Source organism: Cnephaeus nilssonii (assembly GCF_951640355.1).
Source record: "Cnephaeus nilssonii genome assembly, chromosome: 7".
NCBI classification, from domain to species: domain Eukaryota; kingdom Metazoa; phylum Chordata; class Mammalia; order Chiroptera; family Vespertilionidae; genus Cnephaeus; species Cnephaeus nilssonii.
This window is the reverse complement of record NC_137078.1, coordinates 5,414,935-5,433,186: the sequence shown is the minus strand read 5'-3', so window position 1 is coordinate 5,433,186 and position 18,252 is coordinate 5,414,935. Positions and strand designations below refer to the sequence as shown.

Sequence of the window (18,252 nt, the reverse complement as noted above, 5' to 3'; positions counted from 1 at the left end):
GGATCCAGGCGGAAGAGGACCACACCGTCTGCAGAGCAGAGCTCTCCTTTACTTCTTAAAGCCCCAGGCCTCACTGCACGATGGAAAGCACACCTAGGCCCCCGCGGCCTCCTGCCCACAACCTGCGTGCATCCTGCACCACACTTCAAAGCACAGCTGGGGGGGGGGCGGGGGAGGCTCTTGTAATTCTGTCCTGTGAGGAGCCTGAGTCCAGCCCCGTTTCCTGAGCCCCAGGCTCATTTTCAGGGACAAATAGTGCTCCAAAATGTGCCATCTGCCTGATCAGCAGCCAAAAACCAAAGCCAAGGCTCCCTCTTGGGTGCCAGTCTGGCTCAGGTGCAAACTCTGAGAAGGACCCAAGCTCCAACCACTCCGATCACAAACGCCCAGTCCCCTCCCAGAGGAAGACAGTCAGTAAAACTGTGAGCCTTTGGACCCACCAGGCTCCACCCCAAGGCTACATATGAGGCAGGAGTCACACTGGGCTTTTACCCCATTCTTCAGGTGCTTCCAGGCCTGACTGACAGAGAAATAGGGAGACAGTCTCAGTCTCGGGAAATGCCCACCGGGGGCTCCTTGTCTTCAGTGCGGAAGCCAGGAGTCTGTCTCAGAGCTCTCCGCGGCCATGCTGCGGCTGTGTCTTGGCACCTGGGGTGCTGGATGGGGCCGGCACCGCACAGGCCGCAGCCCAGCCCAGGGCGGTGCAGCGCAGGGAGGAGCAGGCCCCTGCCTAGGGCTGCCGCAGGTGTGCCTGCCCTGCTCCTGGGAGGAGGGAGGCTGTCCTCAGAGCAGAGGCGGACCTGTGAGTGGAGGCATGGGCATGAAGGGCCACAGGGATGGAAAGATGAAGGCGCCTCCCTCACCTCCTGGAGGGAGCAGTATTTGACAGGAAGGGCCCCAGTGGCTAGGGAGGCGGACACTGGGCAGACTGGCTTGGCCTTTGATGTGTCTGCGGGGACTGCTGGCAGAGAGCCCGGCTGCTTGGTTCCCCAGCCCTGGCCAGCGCTCTGCCTCCCTGCCCGCGTCTGAGCCCCTCCAGGAAAGCGGGTAGCTGACCGGCCTTACCCACCTTCAGCAGGGGGTGGCTGCCACGACCTTGGGGTTCCCTACAAGATTTTCTCTGAGCTTCTTAAATTGTAGTCTACAGAAAAGTGCATAAACATTACCTGTGCACCGTCTCGCAGTTGCTCCCTCTGTGTAATCACTCCCAGGACCAAGGTGTAAAATACCTCCACGCCAGAAGCTCCCCCCCACCTCTTCCCCTCAGCCTTCCCCTACAGCCACCACGCTCTGACATCCGTGCCAGGACTCCCTCTGCCTGCTTCTGAACTCCCTTTAAAATCACACAGCACATGCTTTTTTGTGTGGCTTCTTCCAAAAGTGTGTCTGTGAGTCATCCATGCTTTCATGTGCATTAATCTTTTGTTCCTTTTCACTGATGGGTAGTATTCCATGGTGTGGACACACCACACTTTATTTATCCATACCACTACAACTGTCGGTGGACATTTGAACTGTTTCTAGTTTGGGGCCAGCATAGTCAAGTTTCTATGGACATTCTTACATATGCCTTTGAGTACCGTGTAAGCGTCTGTCGGGGAAATTCCCATGAGCTGAAATGTCTGGGAGCACAGGTGTTTTACTTCTTCAGGTCCTTTCATCTTAAGCAGCAGGATGGAAAAGAACACCCCCCTGGGAACTGAAGCAAATGCACAAATAGAAGCTTACCTGGTAGGAAGGAAATTGTGCTTACAGGTGTACTATAGAAGGGTGTGTGTGTGTGTGTGTGTGTGTGTGTGTGTGTGTATACTTACTGTTATTGCTGTCGGAGGATCTTAGAATGTCCTAGTCAGCTTTTCCAAAATAAATTTGAGAGGACCACAAAATTTAGGGAAGGGGGAGGAAATGACTAGAGATAAGGCTGGAAAAAGAGAGCAGGGTTGAGCTGCAAAGGACCTTGAATGCCATGCTAAAGTAAGTGGACTTCATCCTGCAAGTGACAGGAATCACCAGATGTGTTTAACAAACACCTATTGGCACCTACACACCGCTAGGTAAGTGTGGCAAACCAACCACGTCACCTACGAAGCTGAGTGAACTCAGATTAGTGGGGGGCAGGGGAGTGAAGGGTTCAATTAGAGCAAATAACCTGTGTCCAAGTCCCAGGTCTGCCTCTCATCAGGGATGACTCCAGTAGTCACAGGATGATGTGCATGCTCAGCCATGAACAGCACATGGACATACACTGACAAATGGCGCACGCATGGGCAAACACTCCTACACATACACAGCGGTGAGCAAGGGGTCAGAAGCCACGCATCCAATATGCTTCCTCCTCAGCAGCGGCCCATAACCTACTAGAAACCTAGTGCTTCATCCTACCTAATAATAGACAAATATGCAAATTGACCATACCTCTGACACACCCACAAGCCACGCCCACCATCCAATCAGAGCGAGCATGCAAATTAACCTAAACCAAGATGGCTACAGCCACAGAGAGCAAGGTTTCCTAGGTAACAGAGGAAGCCAAGCTTTCTGCCTGCCCTTGCCAGGCCTAAGCCTCCACTCAAGCTACAAAGTTTCAATTATAGAAGGTAAACAAATTCAAACAAATGGCAGCAGAATGGAGCTTGAGAGAGCAGGCTAGGTTTGCCGCCGGCAACAGGGGAAGCAAAGCTTTTCGCACACCCTGGCCGGGCCCACCCACTTAAGGCAACAAAGTTTCAATTATAACCCCAACAGAAATGGCTGCTGGCCTCGGAGGGAGCCCCAGGCTTGGCTCTGCTCCAGGCTACAAAGTTTCAATTGTAGAAGGAAAATAAATTCCAGATACCAGGGCCTCCGCTTGGGTTGCCAGGGGGCGTGGCTGGCCTGCAAACCACCACAGGCCCCTCGCTCAGGCTACCCCACGCCCCAAGGGAACCCCCACCTGATCCGGGACACCCTTCAGGGCAAACCAGCTGGCCCCCACCCCTGTACCAGGCCTCTATCCTATCTAATAAAAGAGTAATGTGCAGATTGCTCATCACTGCAACACATATAGCTGCCCCCATGTGGTCAAACATCCTGCCCCCATGTGGACACAAGATGGCCACCACAAGATGGCCAGCAGGAGAGGGCAGTTGGGAGGACCTGGCCTGCAAGGGAGGGCCGTTGGAGGTGATCAACTCTGCAGGAGAGGGCAGTTAGGGGTGACCAGGCCGGCAGAGGAGGGAAGTTGGGGGCAAACAGGCTGGCAGCAGAGTGGTTAGGGGCAATCAGGAAGGCAGGCAGGCGAGCAGTTGGGAGCCAGCAGTCCTGGATTGTGAGAGGGATGTCCGACTGCCCGTTTAGGCCCTATCCGGAATCGGGCCTAAACGGGCAGTTGGACATCCCTTGAGGGGTCCCATATTGGAGAGGGTACAGGCTGGGCTGAGGGACAACCCCCCTCCGTGCACAAATTTCGTGCACCGGGCCTCTAGTAGTAACAGAAAAGAGAGGAAATTAATGGGCCTCCAATTAGCTTCAAATCATCTTCGCTTTAGGGACTTGCAGTTGGATGAACTTGCCCAATCATCCAGAGTCCCAAAAAGACATTGCACATAGCCTGGCGACATTTCCCTCAGCTCTGTATGAGCTCTGGGGTTGGGGAGACAAGAGCAACAGCACTTAAGAGAGTCTCAGAAAAAATGGATGTCAGGCACGGGCTTCCCATGAACACTGGAAAGGTCCACAGGGAGCCCTCCTTTGTGCCCAGAGTGAGATGATTCAAGCCAGGCCTGGGACAGACCACTCAAACCTGACCAAAGCAAATCTTACAGCACTGACATGGTGAATAAAACCCTAATTGACCTTAGATTGTTGTGGAGTAGCCTCTTTCTCTCTTAGAAAAGGGGGCTCCACAGTCATGTTACACCTGGTATGGTGAAATAAGGAACATGGGGGGAAAGAGGAAGCGAGCCTAAGAGAGCGTGGCCTTACCTCCACGTACAGGAGGGGGAAAATTCCAATCTTGTCTCCCAGCATTCCCTCTGCCCAGTTGTCATCCACTCTTCTGATCACAGTCAGGATTTCATCCTGGAATTGCCAGTTCCCACAATGTGTACAACCACATGGACATCCACACAACAAAAGAGAAAACAAGAGATCTGTTAGCGCTGTTGAAGCCCAGAAAAGATTCTAAGCAATGATTCAAAGAACGCTTATTATCCATTCTGAGATATGGCATGTGAAAACAGCCACCCCTTACATTTTCACCCAGGATATCTCTCTTTTTTTATATAGTGATTACAGCTGCAAAGATTCTCAAATGTTTTCCATTTACAATATGCAGGAGTCCCTCTTTATGCTTGGTTTGCTTTCCACAGTTTCAGTTACCTATGGTCAACTGTGGTCTGAAAATATTGAATGGAAAATTCAATTTTTGACTTTTTAAAACATCAGGTGCCTATACTTGTATTTAAGAATTTCTTGCCTGGCCGGAATGGCTTAGTGGTTAAGCATCAACCTATGAACCAGGAGGTCACAGTTCGATTCCTGGTCCGGGCACATGCTCAGGTTGCTGGCTCCATCCCAGGTGTGGGGTGTGCAGGAGGCAGCCGATCAATGATTTTTCTCTCATCATTGACGTTTCTATCTCTTTCTCCCTCTCCCTTCCTCTCTGAAATCAATACAAATATATTATTTTAAAAAAAATTTATGGTACCAAGAATTAACCAAATCTATATTCATTGCTGCGCTATTTACAATAGCCAAGATATTCAAGCCTCCCATGTGCCCATCAATAGACAAGTGGCTAAAAAAGTGGTGGTACATATATACAATGGAATATTACTCAACCATAAAAAAGAATGAGTTCTTACTATTTGCAACAGCATGAATTGACCTAGAGGGTATTATGCTAAGTGAAATAAGTCAGTTATGATTTTACTTATATGTGGAAACTAAAGAACAATATAAAAGAACAAACAAAACAGATTCAGAAAGCAGACTAATACTAATTGTTGCATGGGGAAGTGGGGGGCTTGCATTGGGTAAAAAAAGTGAAGCAATTAAGAAGCACAAATTGGTAGATACAAAATAGTCATGGGTATGTAAAGTACAGCATAAGGAATATAGTCAATAATCTATAATAATAAAAGCACAATATGTTAATTAGAACAGATGTCTTACGGACGTGCTTCCTTCTGGACAAAGCTGCGGCTAGCGGGGGCCGAGGCAGAGGCGGCTGCCAGTGGTGGCGGGGGCCAAGGTCCTTGCACAAATTTCATGCATCGGGCCTCTAGTATTGTAATAATAATGTAATAATTATGTATGGTGCAGATGGGTACTGGAAATATTGGGGGGAACCACTATGCCGTATACCTGAAACTAATACAAAATAATATGGAATGTAAAATATAATTAAAAAATAGCAAAAAGAACTCATATAACACCACCACAACAGAAGCAATGTCATTAAAGAAGGCCTGGGGAGGGGGAGGAAGGGGGAAAAAGGGGGTTAAGTGGGGAGTAAAGAGGGACATCTGTAATACTTTAAACAATAAAGATAAATTTTAAAAAATGGGCAGAGGACCTGAATAGATACATTTCCAAGGAAGTCATAGTGATGGCCAACAAATATCTGGGGGCAGGGGGAGGAGGGTTGCTCAACATCACTAGGGAAATGCAAATCAATGCCACAATGAGACACCACCTCACACATGTCAGAATGGCTATTTTCAATAAGACAAGAGATAAGTGTTGGTGAGGATGTGGAGAAAAAGAAATCCTTGTACACTGGTGGTGGGAATGTAAATTTGTACAGCTGCTAGGAAAAACAGTATGGAGATTTCTCAAAAAATTAAGAACAGAGCTAGCATGTGACCCAGCAATTCTGCTTCTGGGTACCTACCCCAAAATTTTGAGAACACTTATTTGTAAAGATATATGTACCCTATGTTCATCGCAGCATTATTCACAATAGCTAAGACATAGAAACAACCCAGTGTCCTTTGATATATGATTGAATTAAGCAATGGTACATATATACAATGGAATACTACTCAGCCATAAAAAGATAAAATATTGTCATTCGTAGCAACATGGGTGGATGGATCTTGAGAGTATTATGCTAAGTGAAGTAATTCAGATAGAAAAATACAAGATTCTTAATATTTCACTCATATGTGGGCTAGTATACAAAAAGCAACAAATGAAGAACTACAAAAACCCCTCATAGATGCAGACAACAGAATTACGGTAACCAAAGGAAAAAGGGATAGGGGAAGGATGAAAGAGGCAAAAAGGGTTAAATATCAAGTGACAGAAGGAGACAAGTAAACAGGTAGTGAGTACACAATAGAGTATACAGATGTTGTGCTATTTTGTTATACACCTAAAATTTATATAATGTTATTAACAAATGTTACCCCCAAGAAATATAATTAAAAAAAAGAGAGAACCTGAAAGAATCAATGAAAAACTTCTGGTACTAATGACAAATTATAGCAAGGTTTCAGGATAGAAGGTTAATATATAAAAGTTAAACACTTTTCTATATACATGCATGCATTGGAGATGCTATGGGTTCAGATTAAGATCACTGCAAAAAAGCAAGGCAAGGGTCTTGCCTTTAATTGGTACAAAATGCAATATTTGCAAAGTGCAACAAAGTGAAGCACAATAAAATGAACAAGTGGAATTTGACATTAAAATCACAATACTGTTTACATTAGCATCTAAAAATGAAATATTTAGGTATAAATCTAACAAAATAGGAGAAGAAAAATGGTGGTGAAATAGACAGACGGGTCCCGAGCCTTGTCCCAGAGCAGAAAGAAAGAACAGCTGAGGGTCGCATGGGGAGTATTTGTTGGCGAATTAAGGGACAGCTATACTCCAGGAGAAGGTGGGGGACTGCTGGACGGGGTTCCCCTGACCAGGCAGCCCCCACTGCTGCTGGGTCCCCTCCCAGAGCTACGGGCTTGATGCGGAGACCGCGGCCATCCTGAAGGGGAAAGTGGATCTTATTGGAAGCCTGAAAAATCTACAACTACGGCACCCACCGAACAGCTGCGAGCCCCAGAACACCGGTCCCCAACTGGAGCAAACACATAGATTCAGAGGAGCTATACCCTCCACCACGGAAAGGTCAGATTTCGCCTGGGATAAGGTGAGGTCTCTGGTCCTGGTGGGAGAGAGAAACTCACGCACTGCGGGAGCTGGAGGACTGGGGGAAGTCCATGCCTAGAAAAATCCATGGCTGTTGGGGCTGGCGTGATCCGTGAATGTGGAAGGGGGTCCTCAGAGCTGCTAACAGAAGGGATCTCTAAAAAGCAACCCATTTTGATCGGACGCAAAAGGACAGCCTAAAAATCTTAAAAGTGTGCCGGCTGCTTAGACCCAAGGGGGAAGGGGGACTGCGCAGATTGCGTGCAGGCCCATTGTTCGCACACTTGGGCTTATTCCTCTTCAAATCCTTGCTTCTGATTACTAAGCCCAATACATAGGATCACCCAGTTGGGGACACCCTGGGAAACTACAGGGGAAAATTGTTTTTCTGGAACCTGGGGATCGGACCAGGGAGTGACCATCGGAAAGCCAGCTCTGGGGAAGCCCACTCCCACAAACCGATATTGAGTGCCACAGGGAGAGTAGGATCTAAATACAGGCTAGAGAGGACCTATAGATTTGGAAGTCAATCCAGAAACACTGCCACCCAGGGGCTGAATCACAAATTGACTCTTGTGTAATCACAAAGGAATACAGGAAATTAAGACACACTGCCTGCTTAAAAATCAGGACTGGCTTACAACACTGAGGAGCAGTGGAACACAGGGAACTGCAATACTGTCCTGACTGGGAAACAGGCATGACAAACAGAACAATAGAGGAAGTGAATGACCTTCACTACTGCACATTTTATTTGTTTATTTTTATTTTTTTCATCTTTTCATTAAGAAACTAATTTTTTTCAATCACTATTATTACTACTACTATTTTACCTTTTTTTTTTTTTAAAGTGTCATTTTATTTTCTCTTTATTTTACTTTGGGATCAGTGCTCTACATTCTATTTTCATCTTTCCTTTAGCATCGTTTTACTCTATCTCAATTCTACCTTTATGCCATCACTCTCTTCCTAACTTCTCCCCTTTTGGTGTCCTGTTTATCTTACCCTTTTCCTGCTTTAGATTTTCCCTATTCTTTCTGTTTATCCCCTGTTAAAATTTCACCCTACTTATATATTTAACTAGAGGCCCGGTGCACGAAATTCATGCACAGGGGCGGGGGTGTGTGTCCCTCAGCCCAGCCTACACCCTCTCCAATCTGGGACCCCTCGAGGGATGTCCGACTGCCCTTTTAGGCCCGATCCTCACAATCCAGGACTGGTGGCTCCCAACTGCTCGCCTGCCTGCCTTCCTGATTTCCCCTAACTACTTCTGCCTGCCAGCCTGATCACCCCCTAACCACTCAAATCCAGCCTGATTGATGTCTAACTGCTCCCCTGCCAGCCTGTTTGCCCCCAACTTCCCTCCTCTGCTAGCCTGGTCACCCCTAACTGCCCTCCCCTGCAGGCTTGATCACCTCCAACTGCCCTCCCTTGCAGGCTTGGTGCCTCCCAACTGCCCTCCCCTGCTGGCCATCTTGTGGTGGCCATCTTGTGTCCACCTGGGGGCAGGAAATTTGACCACATGGGGGCATCCATATTGTGTGTTGGAGTGATGGTCAATCTGTATATTACTCTTTTATTAGATAGGATAGAGGCCTGGTGCATGGGTGGGGGCCAGCTGGTTTGCCCTGAAGGGTGTCCCGGATCAGGGTGGGGGTTCCCTTGGGGTGTGGGGTGGCCTGAGCGAGGGGCCTGTGGTGGTTTGCAGGCCAGCCACGCCCCCTGGGAACCCAAGCGGAGGCCCTGGTATCTGGAATTTATTTACCTTCTACAATTGAAACTTTGTAGCCTGGAGTGGAGCCAAGCCTTTTGCTCGCTCCGTGGCCGGCAGCCATTTCTGTTGGGGTTTGTGTATATCTTCTATAATTGAAACTTTGTAGCCTTGAGTGGAGGCATAGGCCTGCAACGGCATGCGGAAAGCTTGGCTTCCTTTGTTACCAGGGAAACCCAAGCCTCCCTCCTGCTCTCTGTGGCTGTAGCCATCTGGGTTGGGTTTATTTGCATACTCGCTCTGATTGGCTGGTGGGCGTGGCTGGTGGGCATGGCTTGTGCATGTAGCGGAGTGATGGTTAATTTGCATATTACTCTTTTATTAGATAGGATTTCCAATCCCCTGCTCCAAGTCCATATACCTCTCTCTTCTCTGTCTTAATTACCAAAAAATTGTTTTTCTCTCTGTCCTTTTGTTGTTGTTTGCTTGAATGTTGATTATATCGATTTTTTATGCTTTTTTGTGAGATTGTTTTGCTTATTCTTTTTGTTTGTTTGTTTGTTTTGTTTGCTTTGTTTTTGTTTGTTTTTTGCTTCTGTTTTCCCTCGCCTCTCTTGATATTAGTTGTTGTTTGTAGTTTGTATCAATCTCCAGGTACTTGTTGCTGGCATTTGCTGAGATTAGTGGCTGTTCTATTGGAGTTTTCTCCCCATATATATAGTTTGTTCCCCTTTTCTTTCTTAGTCTCTTTCTTCTCTCTCTTACTTTTTTTTCCTTTTACCAATTTCATTCTGGCACTACTTTTTTTTCTCTCTCTCTCTTTCCTCTTCTTCTTTTTCTCCTATCCCCTAATTTGTCTTTCTCTGGTGATCACCTTTATTGGGGGTTATTAATATTGTGAATACATTTCTGTTCAGTGCCTTGTGTGTTGTACCTGGTTGTGTTGTATTTTGTGCCTTTAAATCAACGCAGGAGAGAGAGAACTACATAACCAGACATCCGGAGAAGAGAGACCATGGGGAGACAAAGAAACAGCCCACATATGAAAGAAAAGCAGGCATCACCACAAAAAGAAGTAAACGAATAGAGGCAAGCAACCTGTCAGAGAAAGAATTCAGAGAAATGGTCATAAGGTGGCTGAAAAGAATGGAAGACAAATTCAACGATATGAGTAAGAACCAAGAGGAAATGAAGAAGAACCAAGAGGAAATGAAAAATGACATCGCTGCTGTAAAGAACTCAGTAGAAAGCATCAAGAGTAGACTAGAAGAAGCAGAGGACCACATCAGTGAGCTAGAAGACAAGGTGGGAAAAAATACCCAAGTAGAGCAGCTTCTAGAAAAGAAAATTAAAAAGCAGGAGGAGAGCCTAAGGGAAATTTGGGACAACACAAAACAAAACAACACCTGCATAATAGGGGTTCCAGAAGCAGAGGAAACTGAGCAAGGAATAGAAAACCTGTTTGAAGAAATAATGACAGAAATCTTCCCTGATATAGGGAAGAAAAAACCCACACAAATCCAAGAAGCTCACAGAGTCCCAAGCAAAATGAACCTCAAAAGACTGACACCAAGGCACATTATAATTAAATTGGCAAACACCAACGACAAAGTAAGAATCTTAAAAGCGGCCAGAGAGAGACAGAAAGTTACATACAAAGGAACACCCATCAGACTAGCAACTGATTTCTCAACAGAAACTCATCAGGCCAGAAGGGAATGGAATAAAATATACAAAGTCTTGCAAAGGAAGGGTCTCAATCCAAGAATACTGTACCCAGCAAGGCTATCAATCAAAATTGAAGGTGAAATCAGGAGCTCACAGACAAAAAAGGACTAAGGGAATTTATTACCACCAAACCAGCAATGCAAGAAATGCTAAAGGGTCTGCTGTAAAAAAAAAAGAAAAAGAAAAAGAAAAAGAAAGAAAGAAAGAAAGAAAGAAATAGGAAACGAAGAAGGAACACAGGGGTAAAGAATAAAAATGGCGACAAATAAGTACCTATCAATAATAACTTTAAATGTAAATGGATTAAATGTCCCAATCAAAAGACATAAGGTAATGGATTGGATAAGAAAACAAGACCCATATATCTGCTGTCTACAAGAAACCCACCTCAGAAAAAAAAGACGCACACAGACTGAGGTTGAAGGGATGGAAAAAGGTTGTTCAGGCAAATGGAAATGAAAAAAAAAAGCTGGGGTAGCAATACTTATATCTGACAAATTAGATCTCAAAGTGAAGGACATAACAAGAGATAAGGAAGGCCATTTCATAATACCAAAGGGAGCAATCCAACAAGAAGAAATAACTCTGGTAAACATATACGCAACCAATACAGGAGCACCCAAATACATAAAAAAAACACAACTCCTGGAGGATATCCAGGGAGAGATTGACAGCAATACAATCATAGTAGGAGACTTTAATACCCCACTATCACCACTGGACAAATCCTCTAAACAAAAAATCAGCAAAGAAACAGCAATCCTAAATGACTCACTAGACCAGATGGAGTTAATTGACATCTTCAGAACATTTCACCCCAAACCCACAGAATATACATTCTTCTCAAGTGCACATGGGACATTTTCAAAAATAGACCATATGTTGGGACATAGGCAAAGTCTCTTCAAATTCAAGAAGATAGAAATCATATCAAGCATCTTCTCAGATCACAGTGGCATAAAACTGGAAATCAACTACAATAAAAGCAATCCAAAAAAATCAAACACATGGAGACTAAACAGCATGCTATTAAACAATGACTGGCTTACCAGAGAGATCAAGGAAGAAATAAAAAACATAATGGAAACAAATGACAATGAAAACACAACAATCCAAAATCTATGGGACTCAGCGAAAGCAGTCTTGAGAGAGAAGTTCATAGCTCTACAAGCCTACTGCAAAAAACAAGAAACAATGGTAATAAATTACCTAACCCTACAACTCAAAGAGTTAGAAAGAGAGCAACAAGAAAAGCCCAGTGTAACCAGAAGGAAGGAAATAATAAAGATCAGAGCGGAGATAAATGACATAGAGACCAAAGAAACAATACAAAAGATCAACAAAACCAAGAGCTGGTTCTTTGAAAGGATAAACAAGATTGATGAACCTCTAGCCAAGCTCACCAAGAAGCAAAGAGAGAGGACCCAAATAAACAAGATCAGAAATGAAAGAGGAGAAATAACAACAGACTCCACCAAAATACAAAGGATTGTTAAAAAATACTACGAACAACTCTATTCCAACAAACTGGACAACCTGGAGGGAATGGACATATTCCTGGAAAAATACAACCTTCCAAAACTCAATCAGGAAGAATCTAAACATCTCAATAGGCCAATAACTATGGAAGAAATTGAAGCAGTCATCAAAAAGCTTCCGGCAAACAAAAGCCCGGGGCCAGACGGCTTCACAGGGGAGTTTTACCAAACATTCAAGGAAGAACTAAAACTTATCCTCCTCAGACTATTCCAAAAAATTCAAGAGGAAGGAATGCTTCCAAGCTCCTTCTATGAAGCCAGCATCACCCTAATACCAAAACCAGATAAAGACAACACAATGAAAGAGAATTACAGGCCAATATCCCTCATGAACAGAGATGCCAAAATCCTCAGCAAAATTCTAGCAAATCGGCTCCAGCAGTATATCAGAAAGATCATACACCATGACCAAGTAGGATTTATCCCAGGAATGCAAGGATGGTACAATATCCGCAAATCAATAAACGTGATACATCACATAAACAAATTGAGAGATAAAAATCCCAGTCATATCAATTGATGCAGAAAAAACATTTGACAAAATCCAACAACCTTTCTTGATAAAAACTCTCAACAAGGTGGGAATAGAAGGATCATACCTCAACATAATAAAAGCTATATATGATAAACCCACAGCTAACATCATACTCAATGGGCAAAAACTAAAACCATTTCCCCTAAGAACAGGAACAAGACAGGGATGCCCACTCTCACCACTCCTGTTTGACATAGTACTGGAAGTATTAGCCATTGCAATTAGAGAAGAAGAAGAAATATAAGGCATCCAAACTGGAAAAGAAGAAGTAAAGCTGTCCTTATTTGCAGATGACATGATATTGTACATAAAAAACCCTAAAGACTCCATCAAAAAGCTATTAGACTTAATAAATGAATTCGGCAATGTAGCAGGATACAAAATTAACGCCAAGAAATCTATGGCATTTCTATACACCAATAGTGAACTTAGAGAAAGAGAGACTAAAAAAGCAATCTCATTTACCATCGCACCAAAAAAATTAAGATACCTAGGAATAAACTTAACTAAGGAGGTAAAAGACCTATACGTGGAAAACTACAGGACACTGAAAAAAGAGATAGAGGAAGACATAAACAGATGGAAGAACATACCATGTTCATGGATTGGTAGAATCAACATCATTAAAATGTCCATACTACCCAAAGCAATCTATAGATTCAATGCACTCCCCATTAAAATACCAACGGCATATTTCACAGACCTAGGAAGAACTCTCCAAAAATTCATCTGGAATTAAAAAAAGACCCCGAATAGCAGCAGCAATCCTGAAAAAGAAGAACAAAGTAGGTGGGATCTCAATGCCAGATTTCAAGCTGTATTATAAAGCCACTGTTCTCAAAACAGCTTGGTACTGGCACAAGAACAGACATATAGACCAATGGAATAGAATAGAGAACCCATATATCGACCCAAACCACTGTGCTCAATTAATATTTAACAAAGGAGGCATGAACGTACAATGGAGTCAAGACCGTCTCTTCAATAAATGGTGTTGGGAAAATTGGACAGATACATGCAAAAAAATGAAACTAGATCACCAACTTACACCATACACAAAAATAAACTCAAAATGGATACAGGACTTAAACATAAGATGGGAAACCATAAAAATACTAGAGGAATCCACAGGCAGCAAAATCTCAGACATATGCCGAAAGAACTTCTTCACTGATACTGCTCCTAGGGCAATGGAAGCTAAAGAGAAAATAAACAAATGGGACTACATCAAAATAAAAAGCTTTTTCACAGCAAAAGAAACCATCAACAAAACAACAAGAAAGCCCACTGTATGGGAGAACATATTTGCAAATGTTATCACTGATAAAGGTTTAATCTCCAACATCTACAGGCAGCTTATACAACTTAATAAAAGGAAGATAAATGATCCAATAAAAAAATGGACAACGAACCTGAATAGAATCTTTTTGAAAGAAGACAGAAGGAAGGCCAAGAGACACATGAAAACATGCTCAAAGTCACCAATTATCCGAGAGATGCAAATCAAAACGACAATGCGGTACCATCTCACACCTGTCAGAATGGCTATCATCAACAAATCAACAAATGACAAGTGTTGGCGAGGATGCGGAGAAAAAGGAACACTAGTGCACTGCTGGTGGGAATGCAGACTGGTGCAGCCACTATGGAGAACAGTATGGAGTTTCCTCAAAAAATTAAAAATGGAACTCCCATTTGACCCAGTAATCCCACTCCTAGGAATATATCCAAAGAAACTAGAAACACCAATCAGAAAGGATATATGCACCCCTATGTTCATAGCAGCACAATTTACAATAGCTAAGATTTGGAAACAGCCTAGGTACCCATCAGCAGATGACTGGATCAGAAAACTATGGTACATCTACGCAATGGAATATTATGCTGCCATAAAAAAGAAGGAATTCTTACCATTTGCAGCAACCTGGATGGAACTGGAGAACATTATGCTAAGCGAAATAAACCAGTCAATGAAAGAAAAATACCACATGATCTCACTCATTTGTGAATAATAAAGAACATTATAAACTGATGAACAAAAAGATAGATACAGAGGCAGTAAAGCATCAAACAGACTGTCAAGTTACAGCGGGAAGGTTAGGGAGATAAGAGATCAACTGAAGGACTTGTATGCATGCATATAAGCATAACCAATGGACGCAAAACACTGGGGGGTGAGGGCATATATGGGAGTGGGAGGGGGCAATGGTAAGATATGTGCACATATAATACCTTAATAAAAAAATGGAAAAAAATCTAACAAAATAAGTACAAATAGCTATATGAGAAAAACTACAAAACTCTGATAAATGAAATGAAAGAAGAACAAAATAGAGAGATGTATATTTTCATGGATTGAAATCTTCAATGTTGTAATAATATCAGTTTTTCTCAACTTCTACATTCAGTGCAATCCCAATCAAAATCTCAAGAAGTGATTTTGTGGCAATTAACAAATTAACTATAAAGTTTATATAGAGAGGCAAAAGACCAGAATAGTCAACATAATATTGAAAGAGACGAACAAGGATGACACTATTTGACTTCAAGACTAAAGCTACAGTACTAAAGACAGTGTGGTATTGGTGATAGAAGATAAAAATAGATCTAATAGATCAACAAAATATAACATAGCATCTAGAAATAGACCCACATAAATATAATCAACTGATTTTTGACAAAAGAGCAAGGACAGTTTTTTCAACAAATGTTGTTGAAACAATTAGACATCCACAGGCAAAAAAAAAAAAAAAAAAATCTAGATCAAGACTTTACCAGGTATACCCTTCAGAAAAATTAACGCAAAATGGATCACAAACTAAATGTAAAACACAGAACTATAAAACCTTAGAAACTAGCGGAGAAGACCTGAGCCTTGGGTGTGGTGGTGACTTTTGGACACAACCCCAAGAGTCGATCTATGAAAGAAAGAACTGATAAGCTGGACTTCATTAAAATTAAAATTTTCGGCTCTGCAAAAGATACTGTCAAGGAAATAAAAAGACAAGCCACAGACTTATGTAAATATTTGCAAAAGACATATCTGATAAAAAACTGTTATTCAAAATACACAAAGAACTTTGAAAAGTCAATAATAAGAAAACCTACAATCCAACTTCAAAATGGGCCTATGATCCTAACAAGCACCTCACTAAAGAAGACTTGTAGATGGCAAATAAGCACATGAGAAAGATGCTCCACATCATGTCATCAGGGAAATGTAAATTAAAACCATAAAATATGACTTAGACACCCACTAGAACAGCCAACAGCACCGAATGCTGGTGAGGAGGTGGAGCCACAGGAGCTCTCAGCCATTGCTGGTGGGGACAGAAAATGGTGCAGCAACTTTGGAAGACAGTTTGGTGGTTTCTTGCAACACTGAACATACTCTGACATTATTATCCAGCAATCACACTTTTTGGCATGGACCCAAAGTTGAAAACTTATGTCCACAAAAAGCCTGCTCATGGTTATTTATAGCAGTTTTATTTATAATCACTAAAACTTAGAAGCAATCAAAATTTCCTTCAGTAGGGGAGAGGATAAATAAGCTGTGGTAAATCCAGACAATAGAATATTATCCAGCGCTAAAAAGAAATGAGCTATCAAGCCATAAAAAGATATGACAGAAACTTAAATGCATATTATTAAGTGAAAGAAGGCGATCTGAATATGCTACATACTACATCTAATATATGACATTGTGGAAAAGGCAGAACAATGGAGACAGTAGAATGATCAATGGTTTCAGGGGCTGGAGAGGGAGGGGTGAATCAGCAGAGCACAGCAGTGACAGCGCTCTGTATGATACTGTAAAGCTGAGCACATGAACCCACAGAATGTACAACACCAAGTGATGCCTCATGTAAACCCTGGACCCTGGGTGACAGGATGTGTCACTGTAGCTTCATCAGTTGTAACAGACGCACCTCTCTGGTGGGGATGCTGGTCATGGGAGGCTGTGCATGTGGGGGCAAGGAGGCACATGGGAATCTCTGTACCTTCTGCTCAATCCAGGCATGAACCTAAAACTGCTCTATAAATGAAGTCTATTTAAAAACTCAGCTAATCATACCGGAAAGTGATGAAAATAGACAACTAAAGACCCTACAACAATATAGGTGTAGCTCATAAACATTATGTTGACAGAAAACAGAGTTGGACACAAAAATATGTTCTGCATGATTCATTTATTTGAAGTTCAAAAATAGACACAAGCCTTCTATGGTGTTAGAAGATATGGGAGGAGAAGAGGGTGGAGGCACTGGGGCACTGGCACCCACATTGCTCCACTGGGTAGTGATTATAAGGATATATTCTTTCCAATCATCAAGGGGCATAATTTTGACTAGTGAACTTGTGAGTATATTATGCTATCTATATATATAAAAGCCTAAGCGACCATTGCAACCGAAACAACCGAATGGATGACTGAACAGGCTGCGTGGGGCGACCAGGCCGGCGGGGGGGGCAGTTAGGGGTGATCAGGCAGGCAGGCAGGTGAGCAGTTAGGAGCCAGTGGTCCTGGATTGTGAGAGGGATGTCCGACTGCCTGTGGGATCGGGCCTAAACCGGCAGTCAGACATCCCCCAAGGGATCCTGGATTGGAGAGGGTGCGGGCTGGTCTGAGGGGACCACCCTCCCTCCCATGCACAAATTTAGTGCACCGGGCCTCTAGTACTTAGATAAAAGGGTGGGGTTTTTTTCTAAAATAAAAGGTGATAGTGTGGAAAAGTCATGAACACCTTGAATACTGCATTGGTCCTAACACATCAAGAGGACATCATCACATTCTGAGGAAGCCAGCCAATATGTGAACAATCTGAAATTAAGTCACAGAAGCAAGAGAAGTGGCATTGCCGAGCCTGAGAATGAGAAGGCTGGGGTGGGGCATGGCTAATGTCTATGAGCTGTGGCATCACTGCCACACGAAGAGCTGGGCTCATTCTGGGTCACTCGGAGGGTGGAATCAGCTCCCCCTTATGTGGGACTGCCACATAAAAGGGGAGCTATCCAAAACCGAGTGTGGTCTTAGGCCAGAGAATGTGCATCATTCCAAGTGCTGGCAGTTCCCACCTGTTCCTCGTCCAGTCAGCAATGCCTGAGTGTCCCCCAAATACCAGGCATGAGGAGGAAACCATCCCTCCTCAATGGGAGCTCAGCGCTAGGTGGAAAAGGCCCAATCATAAACACATGGACATCACCCGATATAATGTAACTGCATTAAAATCCCATTATAACGCAATAAATGGGGTTCAAAATCCACTCATGTCAAATGTGCTACTGTGAGGTTAGTGAAATGAGCAGGCGGAATCTGCACAGCCCGTCTGCCTGTCAGATGCAAACCCAATGTGGTCTCAGCTTTGGTTTGGTGGCACCTGGTGGCACGTGTCTGATCTGCACTAATACTGAAGGGAACATTCGGGTCCCATGCTGGCTGGAATGTCAGGACAGTGGCAGGATCCAGAGTGCTCCTATTTACCTGGGAAACATTTTTTGAAGAGATGGGGCAAGGAGATTACTGGGTGCGGGGAGCCAATCACCCTCTATACACACCAATTAGTAACTAACTTTGCCTAAGAGTTTTGAGGAAGGTTTCCCAC

The 18,252-nt window shown here is 43.5% G+C and overlaps 1 protein-coding gene across 1 annotated transcript in view; it reads right to left on the bottom strand.

The window, feature by feature from the left end:
• SH3RF3 (SH3 domain containing ring finger 3) overlaps window positions 1–18,252 on the bottom strand; it is a 257,852-nt gene that overhangs the window by 69,992 nt on the left and 169,608 nt on the right. The window contains exon 3 of the mRNA XM_079776959.1: window positions 3,964–4,059. Coding sequence (XP_079633085.1) covers window positions 3,964–4,059 — 96 coding nt within the window. The remainder of the gene's footprint in view (window positions 1–3,963; window positions 4,060–18,252) is intronic.